This window comes from Sylvia atricapilla, chromosome 17, assembly GCF_009819655.1.
Source record: "Sylvia atricapilla isolate bSylAtr1 chromosome 17, bSylAtr1.pri, whole genome shotgun sequence".
NCBI classification, from domain to species: Eukaryota; Metazoa; Chordata; class Aves; order Passeriformes; family Sylviidae; genus Sylvia; species Sylvia atricapilla.
Window position 1 is genome coordinate 1942442 of NC_089156.1, and position 22531 is coordinate 1964972.

The 22531-nt window shown below is 49.7% G+C and overlaps 1 protein-coding gene across 2 annotated transcripts; it reads left to right on the forward strand.

Moving 5' to 3' along the window:
* Window positions 1-2967: 2967 nt before the first annotated feature.
* Window positions 2968-22388, forward strand: FBXO21 (F-box protein 21). Of its 2 annotated transcripts, XM_066331198.1 has the most exons (12): window positions 2968-3206; window positions 5705-5840; window positions 7925-8019; window positions 9691-9812; window positions 11467-11613; window positions 12109-12242; window positions 12485-12621; window positions 13128-13304; window positions 13989-14121; window positions 16451-16641; window positions 17551-17708; window positions 20732-22388. In XM_066331198.1, the coding sequence occupies exons 1-12, from the start codon at window positions 3001-3003 to the stop codon at window positions 20908-20910; spliced, it is 1815 nt and encodes a 604-aa protein (XP_066187295.1). In that variant the 5' UTR covers window positions 2968-3000; the 3' UTR covers window positions 20911-22388. The 2 variants fall into 2 exon arrangements, with proteins under 2 accessions (XP_066187295.1, XP_066187296.1); XM_066331199.1 differs by lacking the exon at window positions 7925-8019 and having other exon boundaries at window positions 11453-11613.
* Window positions 22389-22531: the final 143 nt, after the last annotated feature.

Genomic DNA, 22531 nt, shown 5'->3' on the forward strand with positions numbered 1-22531 from the left:
AGAGGATATGGGGTTGGAGAATCTCCCTGCGAGTGAGATTCAGTGCAAAATCCCTGCTTTGCTCAAATCCTACAATATAGGCAAATCCTCACAATTCCCAAGGTTGAACTCCCATGCTCTGCTGCCTCGAATTGCCTTGAAAAACCCCGGGCTCTGTGTGCTTTGTGAGCAGTCTGCAGCTTTTCCAGAGTGCACACACAATTCCCCAGGCAGAGGGGGAGATGACGGCTTTCAGCCGGGACTCATCGCTTTTCAGATTGCACAGAGTTAAAACCACCACTCCTGCCAGCTGCCCGGGGAGTTTGATATTCAGTGCCAATTAATTTCTGTAATAGGAGCAGGGATTTATCCCCTCGGCTTCCCCAGGCACCTTTAGTCCCACACTCAGAGGTTGGGTTGGAGTCTGTAATTTTCCGGTGGCCTTTCCCTGGCGAGCAGCGGTGCCGCGATGAGGACGGGGACTGGGCTGGGGAAGGTGGCAGCTTTGGGGCAGGGAACCCCCAAACCTTCCATTGTCAGACCTTCAGGTGTGGGTAAACCCTGCTGGGCTGTGTGGGGCTCCCAGGCCTGGCTGCTCCCTGCTCCTCGCTGTGCCTTCATTCGCTCGAGGAAATGATGCCAAGATTTGAGCCCGCCACTCTCGCTTTGCACCCCGTCCCACGGGGGTGTGTGGAGCAGGGGGAGCTCCTGGGGTAGCCGGGTTTTTTGTGTGATCCCAGGGTAGGTTTGTGCTGAGGGTGCAGGGGTGGGGTGAGCCCGAGCTGTGTGTGATCCTACCAGTGCTTTAAGCAGCCAGAAACGTGGTTCTTCCCCTACCTCTGAGCTCTCAATGCTGCTAAAATCTCTGCCATTCGCCCCCCGTGCTCCAGCCCCTCTCTCAGACTGACTCTGGCTCTGTTTGCAAGATATCCACGTTGTTCTGAAGCATGCACCTCTCTCTGTATAGTCCCAATCTTCTGATTTTATGGAATACTTATGCCTGTTTGCATTACGGTCAAAATAAATTAAAAAAAAGTGAACTAAAGCCTGACAGTTTTTCTCTCCTCTCTGGGTTTTTAACACCAGAAGGCTGCTCGAGGTCTCTGCTGATGCCTTGGCCTTGCTCTGCTCTGCCACCTGTAATGCCAGGGTGCCATAAATAGCAGTGACAATCAGCAGCACCCGTTTACCTGCCAGACACAGAAGCTGCCTTGTGAGGTGCCTTGTGAGTCACAGCATTCCCTGCATCCCGTCATCCATCCCCGTGTCCTCGGGGACAATGTCACAGCCCAGCGAGGAGGGCTGCCTGTGTGCAGCCCAGTTTTGGAGCCTTGGGGACACAGCAACAGCAGCCCAGGCAGGAGCTGAGAGGCCTGGGGATGGCAGGAAGCAGCCAGGGGAAGAGGCAGAAATTTGGGGGTGGCTTTTCCCACGGGAAAAAAAGATTTTTCCCATGTAAAAGGGATCCTTCCAGTAGTTGAAGAGGGCTTCTTAAAAAAGAGGTTGAGTGATTTTTTTTCCACGGGCAGGGAATGGCTTCTCACTGCCAGAGGGCAGGGATAGATGGGACATTGGGAAGGAATTGTTCCCCTTCTCTGGGAGGTGGGCAGGCCCTGGCACAGGGTGCCCCTTTTGGATATTGATACACATTGATCCACTTTACTATTAATTATTTATTATTAATATTTCTACCTACTGATGAGGTGCCTTCTGTGCAGCCCCTCTTAGGTACCGACACACATTCACATTCCCTGTGCACCCATTTAGGTATTGATCCACACTGATAAACCTCCCTTTGGTACCTCCTTTTAGGTGTTTTTACACATTGATATGTTCCCTCTGTGCACCCCCTTTTAGGTATTGACACACATCTGATAAGGTCCCCTTTGGGCTCCCCCTTTCAGCTATTGACACACATTGATGAGATCCCCTTCTGGCACCTCTTTTTTGGTATTGATACACATTGATAGGTCTCCTCTGTGCAGCCCTTTTCAATACTGATACCATGGAGAGGTCCCCTCTGGGCACCCCATATTAGATATTGATTCCCATTGATGAGGTCCTCCTTTTGGCACCCCCTTTTCAATATTGATCCATTTCGATAAGTCCCCTTTGGGCACCCCCTTTCTGCTATTGATACACATTAATGAGGTCCCTTTTCAGCACCCCGTTTCTGATACTGATACCCATTTGACAAGTCCCCTTTGGGCTCCTCCTTTTCTCTATTGATCCACATTGATAGATCCCCCCGTGCACCCCATTTCCAATGCACATTGATGAGGTCCCTTTTGGCACCCCGTTTGTGATATGATACACACTGATAGATCCTCCTGTGCACCCCGTTTTCAATATTGATCACATCAATGATGCCCCTTTTTGGTACTCTGTTTCTGATATTGATACACGTTGATAGATCCCCCTATCTCTGCAGGCTGTTTTCCAGTATTGATCACATCTAGGATGTCACTTTCTGTCACTGTGTCCAATATCGATACACATCGATGAGGTCCCTTTTTGGCCCCTATTTCCAATATTGATACACATCGATGAGGTCCTTTTTTGGCCCCTATTTCCAATATTGATACACATCAATGAGGCCCCTTTTGGCCCCCGTTTCCGATACTGATCACATCAATGAGGCCCCTTTTTGGCACTCCCTTTCCAATATCGATACACATCGATGAGGCCCCTTTTTGGCACTCCCTTTCCAATATCGATACACATCGATGAGGCCCCTTTTTGGCACTCCCTTTCCAATATCCATACACACTGATTAGGACCCTCTTGGGCCCCTGTTTCCAGTGCTGACCCCACTGACGAGGCCCCTCTCCGTCCCCCGCTCCGGATCCCGCCGTGTCCCTGCCTGTCCCCCCGGGGCCGCCCCGTGCGCGGGCCCGTCACTTGTCAGACGCTCCCTTGGCGCGCTCTGCGCTCGGCGCCGCGGCGGCACTTTGCGGACGCTCCCCGGGCCGCCCCTCCCCGGAAGCGGCGGCGGCCCCGGAGCGCAGGTAAACAGCCAAGATGGCGGCGGAGGCCGCGGGCTCGGCCGGGCCCGGCGGCGGCGGCGGCACGGGCCTGACGGACCTGCCGGGAGAGCTGCTGGAGCTCATCCTCTGCTGCGACGTGCTGGGCGCCGCCGACATCGGCCGCGTGTCCTGCACCTGCCGCCGGCTGCGGGAGGCGTGCCAGCCCCGCGGCAAGGTGTGGCGGGAGCGCTTCCGCCTCAGGTGGGCACCGCCGCACGGCCCGGCCCGGGCCCGGACGGGAGGGGACGGGCGCCCCCGGCCTTCAGCGGCCCCGGGGACGGTCGGCCCGGCCCGGGAGGGGAGCGTGTGCCCGGCGCGGTGGAAGTGTCGCCGTCCCGCCCCAGCCCGTGGTGCCTGCCCCGTGGGCTCCTGGCGGGCTGAGCCTGCGGCGGCCCGGGCGGATCCTGGCCACGGAGCGCTTCGGGGGAGAAGGGAGCTCTGAGCCCGTCCTTTCAGCCCATGGCATGGGCAGGGACACCTTGCGCTGTCCCAAGTTGCTGCAGGTTTATCCGGCCTGGCCTGGAACGCTCCCAGGGATGGGGCAGCCGCAGCTTCTCCGGGCAGGGTCCCGCACTGCTCCAAGGGCTTGTACAAGGCTGCCTCCGCTCCCAGATCCCGTGGGGAGCGACCGGGCCGAGCCTGCTGCTCGCTGGTCCCCCTTGGCCAGAGATCAGTTTTGTAGCCCTCTCCACACCGGGGCACGTGGATTCCCTGCATTCCCAGCTCCAGCCCGGGCTCTGGCAGTGGAACCGTGCGCTGGGCTTGTGAATGTACCTCCCTGAGCCCTCCAGGAGCTGCCAAAACAGCAGCCAAGACCCACCTCAGGACTGATGCTGGGCAGCAGAGAGGTGTTTATTCGGGAGGATTTGGGGAGAGCTGTTCTCACAGCTCCCAATCCTGGGGCTGGGGTTTTGCTGCTGTTTTGTTTCCCCCAGGGTGCCGTGCTCAGTGACACTGTTGACATTTTGGCTGGGGCTGAAGGGTGGGTGTGATATTGGTGATGTTGTGCTGGTTTCAGCAGTCCTGGAGGCACCTCCCCTCGTCCCAGAGGCTGTCCATGGTAGCACCTGCTCATCTCTTACCTGCTTTTGGCTGTGATGGCACAGGAAAATCTGCAGAATTGCTTTCTCTGAGTGCCAGCTGGCTCCTGAAATTCAGCACAGCCCAAATGTGGGGATTGTTCCCTTTTCATGGGGGGGAAAAAGGCTGCTGAACAATTACAGCTTCCCCACTCCACCAAGGCGTGGCTCTGGGATTGACTTTCACCAGTTCAGTGGCTGCAGCTCCTGCAAGTTTCAGCCTGGTTGGGATCCAGCAGCTGGAATGGGATGTGGTGGGTGATTGGCACACGCTGCTCCCCTCTTCTCTCCTTGATAATGGGATTTTTGGCAGGAGGTTTCACCCTGACCTTGCCATCCTGGCTGGATTCCACTGTGAGCAATGGCACTTTCATCTTCCTAAAATTCCCACTGTCCTTCCAACCCAGGAGATCCTCCTTTCTCATCCCAAAATCAAGGGCTGTGGCTGGTTACTGGGAGGTGGCTGCATTTCAGCCATAGCTTAAGGGCCAGCAGGAGGGATGTTGTTATGTAATGTGAGGTTATTTGACTTTATTTTGTGAAGGAAAATGGCAGGGGAGTTAAATTATTAACCAGCAGTGAAATATCTTTCAAGTGTGGTTTGGACACTGGTAATAATTATTAATACAGGAGCTGTAAATTCAGTATTTGGCAAATTAAGTGTATAAATATATATATAACCTGAAAAGAACCTAAGACAACCCATGGAACTGAAGGAGAATGTTTTGTCTAAACCAGTAATAATGAACAGCATTTCAAAATGTGGATTAAATCCCCCAGCAGATGAAAAGAAACCCCTTTCTCTCAGCTTTCTTTCCAAAATATTTCCATCTGTGCTAATTCTTGGTCATGTTTCTCACACAAGTGATCCTGGTGTCTTCCCAGCAGCAGGGATTGCAGTGCTGGCACATATTTGATGGCACAAAGCTGTGTTGTGGCACCACACACCCACTTTATTCAAAAAGGTGCCGCTCACAGCCCCCAAAACATGCCCTGAAGTTGGGTTTTCAGCTGAACCTCGAAATTCTGAGTAAGCTGTGAAATGTCTCAGGGAAGGAGGAGTTTTTACAAGAAAGCTGGGAGGCTGGGTTTTGGGGTTTTTTTTCTCCCTCTTCAAACAATTATTTCCTGTCTCCAAACCAAACTGCAGAAGCGTTTAGCTGTCACAATCTGACTTCAGGATTGTGTTTTCCTCCCGTGGATGTTGCCACCAGCAAGGGCAGTGGAGGGAGCTGTGCTTTGTGCAGCCTTTTAATGAGCTCCCCGAGGTGGCAGGAAGAACACAGGACAAAGAATTCCTGTTCTGTTCAGTGCCAGGTTGGCTTGCACCTGACACTTCTTTGTGGTAAACTCTTTTAATTATCAAACTGAAGCACTTAGGATGTTTAGGTATTGAAATCCTGCAGTGGGAGCCTCTGAAGGTTTCAGGAGAAATATTTTCAGCTTTCAAATCATCATTAATGCACTGCTGCAATCAGGGAGTTGTGCTTTGATGTCGGAGGTAATTGAGTGCGGTTTAAAGCTGGGCAGTGTCTGGGCGCTGTCTCAGCTCCTCAGGCCACTCTGGAGGCTCTCAGGGGTGGGGAATGTTCACAGCTGTTGGTTGGTGTCTCTGTGCAGGTGGCCATCCCTGCTCAAGTACTACAGCCACAGTGACAGTGTCAGCTGGCTGGAGGAGTACAAGGCGCGGCACAACGCCGGGCTGGAGGCGCAGAGGATCGTGGCTTCCTTCTCCAAAAGGTTCTTCTCAGAGCATGTAAGTCCTCCTCTCTTCGTGTCTCTGTGCAGCAGCCTGGCCACTTGTCTAATAGAATTATTAGTAAAATAATTGATTGAGTCATTAAGGTTGGAAGAGACCTCCAAGATCAAGTCCAGCCGCTGAACTGTCCCTAAGCACATCTTCACATTTTCTGAGCCCTTTGAAGGACAGTGGTTGCACCACTTCCCTAAGCAGCTTGTTCCAAGGCTTGACAACCCTTTCAATAAATCAGTTTTTCCTAAATTCCAGCCTAAACCTCCCCTGGAGCAGCTTGAGGCTGTTTCCTCCACACTGCCTGAGCAGTCACATCACCAGGGTGTATTCTTCTTTTAAAAATTGTTTATTTCTTAGGGGGTTTTGCCTTTTAGAAATGTGTTTATTTAGTCTTTATTATTATTTATATTAGAAAAGGTTCCTTTTCCCCCAGAGGGTGCTAGGCACTGCCCAGGCTCCCCAGGGAATGGGCACAGCCCAAGGATTCCAGAGCTCCAGGAGCCTTTGGACAGCACTGCCAGGGGTGTTGTGGGATTTTGGGATGTCTGTGCAGGGCCAGGAGTTGGACTGGATGATCCTTGTGGCAGCTCAGGGTATTCCATGGTTCCATAATAATTCAAAGATTCACCTTCCTTGATTGTGATCAATACTTTTTATTCCTTTCTCTTGCCCCTCTCTCCACGTCACCTCAACTGTGCAGTCAGAGATTTTGTATTTCCTGACTTAGTGTGAAAATGCTGAAACACAGCCAGGAGGGGGGAGAGTTCCAAATGCAGAGGTGTGTGGAATGCAGCACACTCTGGGATTGCATTCAGCCTGAGAAGCTCTTTGCTTTTTGCTGGGAGTCCAGCCCTGGCTCTGGGGATTGTGAAGGCCACAGAGTCTGTTGACACAGAGCACAGCTGCTGTTTCTGGCTGCAGACCTTGTGCAAGGACGAGTTCTGAGAGCTGTCACAAGCCCTTTGAGTTCAGGAGCAAGGCACAACAGGGCCACTCAGTTGCAAAGTGCTTTTTTTGAAGTTCTCCAGCCAGCCATGACCCTGAGATGCTTCTGTGTTCACTGGGGAAGAGGTGAAAATGTGATGTCTCACACTGACGTGCACATGAAACAGGAGCTGCTTGTCTGTTTGCTTAGTAGGTGCTGTGGATTTTGGCAAGCTGTACAGCTGGGTCAGCCTGGAATTCTGTGAAAGAAGTAGAAATACTGCCTGTAACTTTGGCTGAATTCAAAATTCCACAAAAGAGCCACTGAGCAGCCCCCCTTTTATGGCTCCTGTGCAAAGGGAAGGCAGCAGGGGCAAGTGGGTGTTTGCTGTGCCCTGGCTGCTCTGTTCTGCAGCAGCCAGGCATTGCTCCATGGAGAATTGTCAGAGCTTTGACTGGGAGAGGCTGCTCCTGGATTCCTCCTGTTTTCATCATGTATGCAAAGACTGTGGAGAAACCATTAAGCAATACCCAAAGGCCTCATGATGAGAACCATCTCCTGTGGGGCCAGAAACTGCAGCTTGATTTCCTGCTCAGAACTGAGAGGAAAAGATTTTCAAACCCATAGATGAGCCCATACCTTATGGTGAAAAGCTTGAAAGCCAATTTTTTTTTTTTTTACAGTTCAACCAAAGTTTTAAAAGTAATTTTGAATTCTGGAACAAAATAGCTGTTCTGAATTTAGATGCAGAAGTGGTTGTTGCAAAAAATAAAGGCTCCTGCCTCTTCATTCCTTCACCCAGGATGAATCTCCTGCACAGGGGGGTGTATGGAGAGGTTCAGTCAGCCTCAAGCAGAAGCTGATTCCACCTTAAAGTCACTTTCAGCTTGTGCCTACCCTGCAAAAATGTGGTTCTACTGGTCCTGAACTCAGCATCACAGCCCTAAATGCTGTAGAATTCGGCTGAAATTGCTGTAGGATGTTTTCTGGGGTTCTCAATGGAATAATAAATCCATGAGTACAGACTGTGAGTATTTGGGCAGCAGCACATTTTTAAGATCTTGTGTAAATTTTAGAAAACAGGACAGATTTGGTTTAGAGGCTGTTTCTGAAGTTGTGGGAGGATCAGTTGTGCTGTGTGTAACTCTGTCTGCTTTGGCAGGTCCCCTGTGACGGGTTCAGTGACATTGAGACTCTGGGCTGCCCCAGCCATTTCTTTGAGGATGAGCTGATGTGTATCCTCAACATGGAAGGAAGGTAAGAGAGGGCTGAGAATTGGCGGGGATTTTCCTTTTTCACCAGCCCAAGGAGAAAAATACCCTGGTTAATGCCTGACCTCAGCTTCTGCCCTTGGTCACTCATTAAACACCACCCCCAGACTTGCTCAGGCCTGACTGCAGAACAGATTGAGTTTATCCAGAGGAAACCATGGAAACCTTGTCCTACAGGAAGAAGATCCTCTGGCTTTGTGTTGCTTTTTGTTGTTGATTTCCTTGCCAGCTCATGGCATCTCTTGGGACTTATCCCATGCTCCCTCGTCTCTGCCTAAGCAGTTCCCATCCTCTTGTTCCTTTTTGGTTTAAGCCTGGATCAGTTTGCTGAACTGATTTGCAGGATTAGGCCAGAGCACCAGAGGGAAGCAGGAATCCTTCAGGATTGCCACCGTGAATCCCTGCACCATGAAATTCCAGCTTTTTCTTTCCTTTTCTGAGCTGGAGGAGGTTGGTCCAATTTTTGTCCCCAAAAAAGCAACTGAATTAAATTCAGCCACTGCAAAATTTGCAGTTCTGTAAATTATTCAGACAGGTGGTAAATAAAACTCCTGGTTTTTATCTGCCTGGGCAATCCCATCACCTCGATTAACACTGGGCAAGATGAGTAAGTTTATTTGAAGGATTTATTTGCTTTATCTGAAGCTTTTTCTGCTGGTACCACCTACCCAGGCTGGGTTTGGTGTGATACAAAGCTGTGATAAGTGTTCTTAATGGGGCCTAATAGCCTTGATTAGAGGGACTGTTAATAGAGCTTGAAAAAACCCAACTGGAATGGCAATCATCTCATTTTTGCCTTTTCCCATCCATTTTATTGCCATCTCTGTTTGAGCTGGGCCTGAGCATCTCTCATTTGACAACTGGTTAAAAAGCTTTTGAGGCTTTGCACTGGCCAAATGCCTCCCCATAAAGCAGAATTGATGCTAATTACACCCTGATTAAGCTGTAGTCATTGCTATTCAGGAGCATTAGGCTAAATCATTTCCCTGGAAGATATCCCAATAAAGCAGTTGTCCCTATTGTGGATCCCAGTTTACTGAAAGATAAAATATTACGAGATTTCATTGCCCTGCTGTCCAAGAGGATGGAGAGGCTTTAGAAAGTGGTGAGGCTTTACTGTAAAAAGTTTTGGGATTGTGTCATCTACAGAGCAACTGTTGATCTCCTCCTGCCTTTTCAGAGCTGCAGAGTTGGTTTTCCTCTGGGGAATTTTGGTTTTCTTCTGCATGCTATTGGACTTGCATTCATGTCCCTCATCAATGTATTTTTAATGCTGAGAGGATCCTTTAGGAGTGGCTCTGGAGAGATGCAGTCAGGCAGAGAGTAATGAATAAAGTATAGGATTTTAATCAGATATTCCTGAGCTCCTTTAATTAAGGTCTGTGTTGTTTCCCATGATAATGTATCTTCTGAAAATGACATATCAGTGATGAGATGAAAATTGCAGATGATAGGAGCAGTGTTTTGCAAGTTGTGTGGCTTTTTATGATAAATTCCTTTCAACATTCCCCTTCTGGGTTGACTTTCAGTGACAGCGCTTGTTGAGAAAAACAATAATCTAAACTGTAAACTTGTACTCGCCGAACAACTTAAACCAACTGCTCACCCTTCAAATACCTCTTTAGGGAAATGCTTCTTCTTGTGTTTAACTGTGCAGGAAAGGTCTCACCTGGAAGTACTATGCAAAGAAAATCCTCTATTTCCTACGGCAGCAGAACATACTGAAGAACCTGAAGGAGTATCTGCAGCGCCCCACGGAGCGGCAGTCCTTTCTGGAGGGTGAGTCCTTGGCAGAAAGCCCAGCTAGAACACCTGATGACAGCTCTCCATCATGCTTTGGCTTGCAAGGAGCCTGCCTGGCTTAGATTGCAGCAAGCCCTTGGCTAATGGCTCAGAATTCAGGTTGGATTTGGGGTGTGCCTGGAATCCTTCCCGTCCCGCAGCAGCGTTGTGTCCAAATGGCAGGATGGCATCAGGTGCTGTCAGTGCTGTGTGAAGCACTGAGAATCCCCCTGGACAGCTGGGCTGAAGGCAGGAAAGGGTAAAACACTTGAACAGGGTGCTGAGAAAATCAGCTCAACATCCTAATTACTGACATAGCTGCTGTGGCCCCTGGGCTGCATTCAGCTGAGCTGATTCCCGGTCAGCTCCCTGCTTTCCCCTTCCCCAGGAGCTCCTCACATAAGGGCAGGGAGCAAGCAGAGGGAATTGTACTGGCCTGAGCACTGAGAGTGTCTCAAGAACTGAGTGCTGGACTTTGATGGGAAACAATTCCAAGTCCAGTCACATGGTGGGAGAGCACTTAGATCTGCTAAGAAAGAAAAAGCTCTTTCTTCTGCTTCTTCTGCGCTTCATGTCCTCAGTCTCCTGAGAATGTGAAGGACATATTCTCCTTCTGTCTTCTGAGTGGCTCAGAAGCTGCCAGGGGCTGTAGAAGAGTCCCTTCCTCTTGCTACACGCTCCAAAATATCCCTGAAAGGGGACAAAGAAGGCTGTCACACCAAAGCTGGTTCTTGGTAATGCAATAGACTTTGAAGAAGGCACTGTTAGGGCAAGAAAGGAAAGCAGAAAATGGCCTTTCGTAGAAAAAAACCAAATTGATTATGAGACTTAGTCGTGTAGGTCACAAATATGTGTGATTTGTCTGCCATGAAGGTGCCTTTGGAGCAGCAGCAGCAGGAAGCTTTTTGGGAATTTTCACCTGGTCAGCACAGGGAACACTTTGGGAGGACAGGAAGGAGACACAGGGCCCTGCTGAATTCCTGGATTTACAGGCCTGCCATGGACATGTTGACAAAGCCATGTGGGAGGCTGGAAGAGGTGTAGTCCATGCAAAATCCTTCCAGCTGATTCCAGGGATTGAACAGAAGGAGGCTTTGGAAAGAGCAGTGGTGCCAAGGAGAAGGGTTCTATGAAAAGGAAATGTTTTCCTGCTTGGGCAGGAGCAACAGGAAAGTCTCTGCTGTTCTGTGTTGTGTTAGGAAGATGGAGAGCAGGTGTGGAAGAGGAAGATGAATGCAGCAGACAAGGAAATGATGAACAAGGATGATAGGGAGGATGTGGCAGGGAGAGGTCAGAGCTGAGGCAGTTTGAGTGAAGCTGGGATTGTTTCAGGCTCTGAATAAAAATCTCTGTACGTTGGGGAGGTGCCAGGGGCTGCGGTGTGAGTGCAGAGCTGGTCAGGCCTGAGCCAGCAGCATTCCTGCACAAGGCACAGATACCTTTCAGCGTGGGGAGAGGGGAATACTGAGTTCAGCTGGTAATTTCTCATGTCAGCTCATTGTCTGCAGTTTATGTGACAAATCCAGCAGATGACTGCAGGTTTCACACGCAGAGCTCTGCTGTTCTGCTGCATGCCTGGAATGCAGAGCAGGCAAAACCAAGCAAAGAAAAAAACTCAAGTCCTGTTTCTTATGTAGTTTGTTTTTTGCAGGTGCTGTGTTGATTGATCAGTACTGTAACCCCCTGTCAGACATCTGCCTCAAGAGTGTCCAGGCTCAGGTGGACGATATCACGGACAAAGTGCGCAAAGTGCTGCGGACCAAGAACCCCAGGCACCCCAGCTTGGCTTCCAAGGCAGGTACTGTACAGAAATGTGCTTTCCTGCAGAGCCTTCCTGCACCTCTGCACAGCTGAAACAGCTGTGGAGTTGTGGCAGCTTAAAGAGCTGTTGTTTTTATCCCCTGGCAAACAGAATTCTGACATTTACTTAAGCCATCATTCAAGAAACAGCTGTTCAATAGCCCAGGGTTCAGTCCCTCTGATGGTAAAAGAATTGAGAGGGGAATTCCATTTTTTCCCATTTATCTCTGAAATCTTATTAGTCCTGTTATCTATAGCTGAGCTGTGGGACTGGGAAACAATCTCTTTCCTGCCAATCTCAGAAAATGATCAGTAGAAAGGTGCATGTTTATCATCTCCAAAGGTCAGGCAGCATCTTGCTTCTTAGTTCTATAAACACTGAGTAATTTCTGGCTTTCAAGGAGAGACTGAGCCTGCCCATGTGAAGATTTCATTGCATAAAGGTTGAGTGTTCTTGTTTTCTCAGTCTTTATTTCACTGCATGTGTTTCCAGGAGAGGTTCTCGTTCCAGAAGTGGAACTTCAGAGGCAGGTGCTTGATGCCATGAACTGTGTCCTGTATGAGCAGCTGAAATACAAAGGGAATGAGCTGGATTACTACAACTCCCTGAATTCCTACATTCACCAGGTGTGTGTGTGTTAGGCAAAAACTGGGAGGCTGCAAGTCTTGAGACACTTTGTCTGACTGTAGCCAGACAAATAATTCTCTCTGAAGAGCAACTCTTAAATAAATAAGAGCAGTTCTTAAATAAATATGTCATCCTTCAGTGCATGTTCTGTCAAGTTGCATTTTGAATTGTGAAATTGAAACCACTGAAATTTGTTTTTCTTAAATCCCGCCTGTGTTTTTGTCACGTTTTGCTCCGCCAGGTTTTGATCCGCAGGACAGGAATTCCCATCAGTTTGTCTGTGCTTTATTTAACAATTGCCAGGCAGCTGGGAGTCAAACTGGAGCCTGTCAACTTTCCCAGCCATTTCCTACTGCGGTGGTGTCAAGGGAAAGAAGGGTGAGTGACCTGCTGAGCTCTGAAATTGTGCCCACAGTGACAAAAACCAGAAAACATTCACAGCTCCAGACCTATGTGAGAGTGTTTAATTATGTTCCATCTGCTTGTACAGAGGGAAAAATCAGATCTTTAGGAAAGTTTTCCTAGAACTCAGCTGCTGCTGAATGGTAATCCCAGATTTCCCGCTCTAGACCTAGAGGAGAATGTTTTAATTATTTTCCATCTGGAATTATAACCTATATGGAGGGAAAAATCAGATCTTTAGGAAAGTTTTCTTAGAACTCAGTTCTGTACTGCTGAATAATAACAGATTTCCTGAATTAATAATACCCATGAGGTGATGTGAGAATTATGGAAAAAAGAGAAGGTACCAGGTAGACTTTCTTTAGGAGGGATCTGAGGAATGCAGGACACAGGTTGGAAGTGCTGAGAGAAGAAGAGAAACAGCAAATCCTGCTTTACCACAAGACCCTGATCACAGTTTGGTGTCTCTGTTGCCTCTCTAGAAGCACAGATATTTTTGACTACACCTACATCGATGCCTTTGGGAAGGGGAAGCAGCTGACAGTGAAGGAGTGCGAGTACCTGATCGGGCACCACGTGACAGAGGAGTTCTATGGGGTGGTGACCTCCAAGGAGGTCCTGCAGCGCATGGTGGGCAACCTCCTGAACCTTGGCAAGAGGTGAGTTGGGCATCCATACCCTGGGGAAAAGGACCCAGGGAGCATTATCTGCATATCCAGTATTGGTGCTTCCAAAAGGTGTCACTCAGCTCCTGTGATCCTGAAAATTCCGTGTGCCACAAGGCATTGAGTGGGTGCTTTCAGTCACCTGCATCTGAGTGCAAACAAAAATATTTAGTGAAAATAGTTCCTCTCAAGAAAATAAACAAGATATTTTGTTTTCTCTATGAAATGCTGATAGGGATTGTCCACCTTAAGAGGAGAGCCTTTTTCTGTCATGTATGAGGCACAACCCTCAAGTTCAAATGAGCATTTTCAGAGAGATTGTTGGTGTGTAGAACATTAAGTTTTGTTTTCAAATCCTCCTGATAATCCCTTTCCTGCACAGCCATAGAGAGACTCACAGGAGTGGGAGGATTGTTTTAGGTGTCAGGGGAACAAAAGGAAATGGCTTGGAGAATGAATTCTCCGTGTGGGATTATCTGACCAAGGAGAAGAGCAGTGGGTGGGAGGCAGAGTTCACTGATCAGTTGTGCAGTGCTTTTCCTTGTAGCAGGCTGATGTGGTGGGTGACAGTCCATGCTGCAGTCACTGCTGTGAGTGTGCTGGACCTGCAGCAGCATTCTGGGGGCTCTGGGGACAGGGTTGCAGAGCCTGACAGCTGAGTTTCCTTCCTTCTGGCAGAGAGAGCACTGACCAGTCCTACCAGCTCCTGAGAGACTCCCTGGACCTGTACCTGGCCATGTACCCAGACAACGTGCAGCACCTCATGCTCCAGGCCAGGTTATACTTCCACCTGGGAATCTGGCCAGAAAAGGTACCTGGGCACTCAGGGGAATGTTTTGGGGAAGGCTGAGCACTGTTAACACTGGGTTATTGATTTTTGGCCTCTGTCAGCCTGCATTACATTCTGCCACGAGGTGTATCTGTAATGAATGTAGCTGGAGGAGTTCTCACATTGCAGGGAATCAATTTGAAGCAGAAAGAGTGGATGATTCTTGCCTGCTTGTCCCAGGGAAGGCTTAGGAGCAGCCTTGAGTCATAATTTATTATTTACAGCTTGTCTTGCAACCAACACTGTGGACTGTGAGTTATAAGAACATCCAGTTTGCTCTGTGGTAAAACTCCTGCTGGGCTCCTGGAAAAGGAGCAATTACCTTACCAGCAAACTTCAGAAATTTATCTTCTATAAATAAAATCAAAGCTGTGCTCCCAACCTTGGCCACACAGTCTGTGGCTCTTGTGAAAAAGCAGCTTGATATTCCTGTCTTTGGAATTCCTTTTCCTTCAGGGTAACAACTGCAGTCCTGTTAACTTGGGAGTGTGGGAAAGAAGATGCTGAGATTTACAGGTTGTCTGGATCATCCAAGGCTTTCACTGAATGAGGAGAAGGCACAGAGAAGAGCCTGTAACTCAAAAAAGTCTGGTTTTTTTAATATGTCACTGCAGCACAGAGGTTTTTCCTACTCAAAATTCCCTGTGCTGGTTCAGTGGAGCCTGTGCCAGTTCCACTTGTCAGGTTTGGGAAGGGAACACGGAATATTGGTTGGACAGCTGAGCAGAAAGCAAAGCTCTTCCCACCAAATCAACTGGAACAGGGTGGCTGGAGAAGCTTCCTCCTTCCCTTTGAAGAACAAACTGTGCTAAGCCTGGCCTTCCTTTCTTATGGCAGCAAATTTTAGTGTCAGCACAGAAAAACCAGCACCAAAAAATTGTGTGTGGGAGGGACTCACTGAGCTGAAATGGCAACTGGACATAAATAGGGAACATTGAAAGATCTTCCTGCCCCTTCCTGGCACTCAGGGACGTGTTTGGAGAGCTCCAGACTTGGATTTGCAGCCCCTCAGAACACATGAGCCAATCCCAGGGCTGAGTTTCACTGAGTTCTCTGCAGCAGATGCGATGGAAATGAGCAAATTTGGATTTTTCAGGATTGCATCCAGTCGTTCTGGGCTGTCAGGCAGGGTTGCAGCTAACCAGAGAGAATGCTGTGTCTGACAGGACACAATGTACCAGCTTTGACAGCGCCTGCCAGATTTATGGATGGGTAGGAAATCTAAAAAGTCCTGCAGAGATACACATAATGCTGCCCTAAACATTTGTAAATAACAGTAAATAAAATTCCCAAGAATCTCTGACAGCTGTGGTTACTTCCTTCCTTTAGGATTTTTCAGGATTTTCACATCTTTCTTAATTCTTAATGGAATGAAAGTGGCCAGGAAGCCTGGGCTGTGTTTCTTCTCATGAATTACTCACCTGTCCTTTATTTAAATTGATTTTCCTCGGGTTTTGGCTCCTGTTCATGCTGAACAGCCTGAGATTTCCATTTCTCTTCTGCTGCTGCTCTGAACTTAATGACCAAACCTATGCTCCAGGAGACAATCCTTCAGCCAGGTGCTGAAGGGTGGCAGATTTTGGGAGCTGAAGTGTTTGATGTTGAGACAGATACGTGTCTTTTCCCAAGATGTTTACACAACAGGTTGGGTTTTTTTTTTTTTTTCTTGCTTTTACCAAAAAACTAAGATTTGCTTTCCCTGCCTCTAACAAACTCAGCAGCAGATGCTCTGATGTTGTGCCAGAGGGTGTTGGGAGGTTGGAATTCTGGATCTGCAGACCTTGCTTCTTTGTGTTCTTTACTCGTCCTGAGACAAGCAGCTTTTCTGTCTTGTTCCCTGTTCCATGGGAGAGCATCATGGAGGTTATTTCCATTTCCTCCTGTGCTGCCCTATTTTTGCTCCTCACAGACATGCTGAGAAGCTCTTTAAGTTAAAACATTAGTTCTCAAAAGCAGCAGAAGTCACCTGGCATCACTTTCCAGCAGTATTTTGAAACACTGGGAGCTGCATTCTTGAAAACCTTGAGAGATGCTCTGTGGCCACTAAACAGGATGTGATGAACTCGTGGGGCTGAGTTTTAAGGAGCTGCTGTGCTTTCCAGTGCCTTTCCTTGGAGGTTGGGAGCTTTACAAAGAGAAAAGGAATATGGATAGGCTGTGTGCAGGCTGAGCATGAAGCTGTAGCAGAGAGCAGTGTGGAGGAGGTTGTGGCAGATCTCAGGGCACTTCACATGCGATGTATCTCTATGTGTTCATGAGTTGTGCTGCCGCAGGGACGTGTCCTGAACGTGTTTTTGCTGTGGTTTGGAAGGTCCTGGACATCCTGCAGCACATCCAGGCCCTGGACCCGTCCCAGCACGGGGCTGTGGGGTACCTGGTGCAGCACACCCTGGAGCACATCGAGCGGCGCAAGGAGGAGCTGGGCCCCGAGGTCAAGCACCGCTCGGATGAGAAGCACAAGGAGGTTTGCTTCTCCATTGGGCTCATCATGAAACACAAGAGGTGAGCTTGGAACCTTCCCCACAGTGAGCAGAGCAGAAGGGTTTGAGCTGCCAGCAGTGAGACGTGGTTTTAGTGCCAAGGTGGAGTGGGAAATGCTGGGCATGTGCGTCTGTCCCGTGCGGGAAAGTGGGGGCAGCTCTGTGAGTGCCTGGAGAGAGCAAATGTTTGCACTGCAGAGAGCCTGACTTGTCTGAGTCATCCCCTGTCACACAGGTAACATCCCCACAGCACAGAGCTCTCCAGGAAACAGCAGCAACCACTTAATGAGGGACTGTGCAACAGAGTCAACTTCAAAATCGATTCTGATATTCCCAGGACAGTTTATGGATGTTTCCCTGTGCTCTCTCATTCCTGTTCCTGCCTGCACTGCTCTGCCAGAGAGCCAGGCCAGCACTGCGTGGCTTTGGCCACTCCTCTGACTCACCAGGACATCCTGAGCACATTTGGGGGTATCAGCAATGACAGTTCCAACACCTCACACTTACTCCCATAAATATTCTGTAAATAGCGATGGCTTTGTTCTCAGTGTTGGGGTTGCCACATCTGCATCATGTGTACAGGAGTAGCTGCACAGCCCAGCAGGGTGGTTGATCCCTCTTTATTTCTTCCTTCCTCTTCTGGCTGCTGACTTCTAGGCTCTTCCCTGTTCTCTTTTCTTGCTCACATTTGGTTTGCCTTTGTCTTCAGCTGTTTAGTCCTGTCTGTTTATCCAGTCATTCATAGTCATTTCCCTCCACCTCAAAATACAAACACGAAGTCTTTGTGAATTGTTTCTTTTCCCTCCTGTTCCTCTCCTCCTTGTGCCAGCTCTAAGGAGGTTCCTGTCCTCTTTGTGCTCTGTTAATCTTGAGGAAAAAGAGCTGTCTCTGGCGTTTGCCCAGCCTTTGTGTGTGCAATTTCTTTAACCAGGTATGGCTACAACTGTGTGATTTACGGCTGGGACCCTGCCTGCATGATGGGCCACGAGTGGATCCGGAACATGAACGTGCACAGCCTCCCCCACGGCCCCCACCAGCCCTTCTACAACGTCCTGGTGGAGGATGGCTCCTGCAGATACGCTGCCCAAGGTGAGCAGGGGCTCCTGTGGGCACTCTGCCCACACCAGGACAAGGGGATGCTCAATTGATCAGTTCATTATGGTTAACAAGGGTTATAGAGGTGGAAATGATGCTGAATGGTGGCCTGCTCTGTTTGCTCCCCATGAAATCAGCCTTGCTGGGTTGGGCAGGAAGGCCCACTCTGGTGTCATCTCCTCTTGCCCCAGAAGTGTTTTGGACACTCGTGGTGTTGACCTTGATTGCTGCTTAGCAAAAATTAACTCAGCTTCTGCTGAAGGCTGAAGATCTGTTGTATCTGATCTGACAGCTGTGCCTTGCACACTGGAAATGGGATTTAGTGAGAGGTTGCAGGTCAGGACATGGTTCTGGCCACTGTCACATGCCAGGATCCCAGGGAACACAGGTAACCTGGCTGTTAGTGCCATCCTTAACCAGAACAAAAACTAATGTCTCTTCACAAGTGCAGGGAAGTGTCGAAATCTCCATGTCACATGTGCTTTGTGCAACAAAACATAACAGGAAACTCTTGTCTGGTGGTCAGAGTGTGTGGTTGGGATATGTGAAAAACTGTTGAGCTGAGGTTCTGAAGAAAATTGCAAAAGGAAAGCACATCTGTACATTGTAAAAATACTCATTAGCCTCATGTTTGTGTTCCCCCTGTGCCAGGGGGTCCCATGCAGGCAGGGCAGCTGCACAGACACAGTGTGTTCAGCTGAGGGAAGATGGGGAAGCTGCTGGAGGGAAAATGCTGACCAAAATGCCCTTTCCCTGGGTGCTCCCTCATGTTCTGGTCCCCTGAGTGTCACAAGAGGTGTGACAAGAGGTAGTTTTACAGGCAGGGACACGCTTCCCTCTGTAGATTTAAGGTGCACGTGTTTCCCACTGTCCTGAGAGTGGCTTTTTTATATTCAGAAGCCCAAAAAGATGAAGTGGCAAAGCCTGCTGGCTCAGATCAGGCAGGGCTTGGCCTCAGAGAGTCTTAAAAACAGTAATTCTCATGTGCCATGGATTGATATTAAAATATGCATCTTGGTAATTACCTAATCAGGTAATTGTCCCCAGTGCCACTGGGTCTGAGTCATCACTTATCTTCAGTTTAATGATGTTTAAACAAACAGAGCCCTGTCTGGTCCCACAGTTCTTGCAGGGTAGGCTGACACTGTTATCTCTGTGTAGGAGACACTGTTATCACTGCATCTCTGTGGCCTCCAAGAGTTCTGCTATCGCTGGGGAAAAGTGGAGGGTTTGTTCTTGCTGCTATTGATAGTCCCTCTAAAACATCCCCAGATCATTTGGGAAGGATTATTTCATATCCTCCTGACCTGACTCTGGGGAGGGAGGGAGAGTTTCTTACTGAAAGAATCCTAAACAAATCCTCATGTGCAGTTTAATTTAACCAGCTCAGAAATAACTCCAAGCTTATTATAGATAAATGTACCTCAGTTTGAGGCCTTCCTGTAAATCTGGGGGTTGAGTGCAGCTAATTCCAGAACTCCTGTGTCATGCAGGGAGTTTGGTAGCTGTCCACTCTTGGCTGTGTTTTGTTTGCTTTGTGACAGCACAGGAGAGAGATCTGTGGCTCAGAATTGCTCGTCAGCACCTTTGGGAGGCTCCCACCTTGTGCTGAACTCGCCCGTGTCAGCCTGTTCCCCCTGCCAGCTGCAGCTCCTCATCCCCTGCAGCTCCTCATCCCCTGCAGCTCCTCATCCCCTGCAGCTCCTCATCCCTGCAGCTCCTCATCCCTGCAGCTCCTCATCCCTGCAGCTCCTCATCCCTGCAGCTCCTCATCCCTGCAGCTCCTCATCCCTGCAGCTCCTCATCCCTGCAGCTCCTCATCCCTGCAGCTCCTCATCCCTGCAGCTCCTCATCCCTGCAGCTCCATCCCTGCAGTTCCCTGAGCACAGCTCCCAGCTCAGCCATGCTGCTGCAGAGCATTCAGCAGTGCAAATTGTTTTCCGCAGTGGTGCAGTATCCAAAAAGGTCCTTTGCAAGCCTCTAGGACTGCAGCAGGCTGCTGAGGCGTGGAAAGCTCTGGTGCTGCTGGCTGCACACCCTGACATGCAGCAGCTTCAAAGAGCCTGCATGGATTAATAGGAATTCTCTGCTCCCAGTAATGAACTGGATTTCAGAGACAGATTATTCCTGAATGACATTCTCTGCACCCCAGCTCGTTCTGCCCTACCCAAAGTCAGCCTTTGATCCTGATGCAGCTTTTTTTTTTCCTAGCTAATACTACCTGTTTTATCTGGCACTATGCCGGAAAAAATGACATCATTTGGGCAGTGCTGCAGGGCTGCAGCCTGTGGGTTTTACTCCCAGTCCCTGCTCTGTGCCTACACTGCAGAGCAGAGCAGCCCTTGGCCAGGGTCACCTTTGGGGTGCAGTGTTTAGGGGTCACCTTTGGGGTTTAGTGTTGTGTAACTCTTGTACCTTATCAGGTTATCTGGAGCTGCTGGGAGAAAGAATCAGCGTGTCCTCCTTAGGGACTTTCCCTTGGCTTGGGGAAGTTTGGGCTTAGGGAAGTTTATTTTGCTGGAGGCAAATGCTGGGCCTTGGCATGGTGGGAGCACAGGCTGAGGGAGGAAGCTCTTGGCTGCTCTGCCAGGACAGCCTTGTGCAGGTGGGCTCACCTTGGAGCGTTTGAGGGGGATCTCTCCCAAAACTGATCCCCCAAGGGCTGGGAGGGATTAGAGGAGCACAGCTCAGTGCAGCAGCTTCTCCCTGTGCTTACAGCCGAGTCCTGTGACCAGCAGAGTGGGAGCAGCATCCTGCTCCTCCAGCCTGATGCCAGGCAATCCCAGGCATAAACCAGTTCCCATGTCCCTGCTCAGTGGGGACATGAGGAGGTGAGGCTCTGTGAACAGTCACACTGGCTTGCTCTGCCCATTTTCCTGGATTGTGGTATTTTTTTCCTTTCAAGCACCAGATTTGGTGTTTCTAGAAGCACAAGCAAGGCCTGAGAGAGGCCCAGGGCTCACTGCCTTGCAGCAGCTCTTGCTGTGATGGTAACTGCTGCTTTCCTTCCCTCACAGAGAACCTGGAGTACAACTCTGAGCCTCGGGAGATCCCTCACCCCGACATCGGCCGCTACTTCTCCGAGTTCACTGGCGTTCACTACCTGGCAAACGCCGAGCTGGAAATCCGCTACCCGGAGGATTTGGAGCTCACCCGAGCCACAGTGCAGAAGATTTACAGCTCAGGCAAGGAGTGAGTGCCAAAGGCAGCCTGGGGACAGAAGCAGCTGGAGTGTAGCTTTACCCTCTTTGCAGAACTTGCGTGGGAAGCAAGTTTGGTGACAATCCTTTGGCTTAATGCATTGAAAACTGCACTGAACTTGGAAACTGGTGCTACAGCATCTTCCCGTTGTATGCCTGCCCATCCTGGCCCAAAGGCACAGGGACACTTTGGTACTTGAGGCCCAGCAGGAGGATCTTGCAGGGACAGCTGTGCCAGGAGCGTTGTCATTGGGAAGGATCTGCCCATTCTGCTCCTTCTGTGACCTTAGAAGGTCAACACAGCGAGATCCGGTGTGGAATATGGAGGAACCCCCTCCTCCAGAGAAGGAAGTTGCTTGTCCTGGCAGTATTTTTGTTTGGCTGTGTCTGTCTGGTTTGGTTTGAGTGTCTCTATCCCGTGCAGGTGATAGTTTTTAAAGTCTCCCACGTTTCACTTTTGTCTTCTCCAGTCTGAATTTCTGGGTCAGGTATTGCTTCACCTCTGTAGTCTGATTGTTCCTAGAGCTACTGTTCCAATCCTGAATATCCATCTGGGCCTGCAATATCCTTCTGGGCCTGGGAAAGAGCTCCAGCCACAGAACCAGCAGCAGTGAGGCTCGTGGGATGGTGAGCAGTGCTGACCCCGGGGCCAGGTGGCCACACCTCACCGATGCAGAGACTCCGAAAGCAGAGGAGGAGCTCCTGGCCCTTCTCCATGGCTGCTGAGCACACCCAGCCCATGTCCTGACTTTGTTTCTCGGTCTGTGTGTGGTGTGTGTCCAAAGTGGGATCCGTGGCACAGCCATGAGTGTTCCCAGGAGGATTTGGAGCCTCGTGGGGATGTTTGGTGGGACCTGGAGGGCAGCGGAGTGACTGCGATGGACACGGAGCTGCCAGCTCCAGTTCTTTTCTCCAATAGGTATTTATGCAATACAGTGGAATGATGACTGGAACCTGGCCATCCCTGGAGTCAGCCAAACCATTATGGAAGCAAGATGTTAATTCCTGCAGCTCGAGGCCTTCTTCCTTGTTGCCAAAAGAAAACGGATTCTAGGGGAGTGCAGACTTGGCTGCCTACGAGGGAAGAGCTTTAGCAGCTCGAGGCACATGACTTTTAACCTTGACTTAAAGGCCCAGGCAGAACCATTGCAGAAGAGGTTTTCCTCTGGGCTCAGGGGCTGTGGGGTGCAGAGTGACACAGTGTTTGTGCATATCTTTGTGGTTTCTGAAGCAATGTGTGTAGAGTAGCTGCAGCTCGTGTCTCCTGTCACTGTCCACTTGCAACACAATAATTCTTCTCCCTGAGCTGACAATTAGGGCCCTGTAGAGGTAGGTGGATGCTCTTTAGTCTCTTATGCACTACAGGTATCTCCACATGGAATCACAGCCCTCCTCTCCAGCAATGCCTGCCCTGCATGTCACCTCCTGCAACCCTGAGCACTGGTTTGGTGTGGAAATAAATGCTGAGAGCCCAGCTCTTTGGTGGTGGTGGTCTGCAGGGACCTGGGGCTCCAGGAAGAGCAGCCTGTGGGGACAGTGTGAGGAATGCTGAGGGGGCTCTGCTCCAAGCAGAGCTCTGGCTCTAAAGAGTCAGAAGCCCCGAATGGTTTGGGCTGG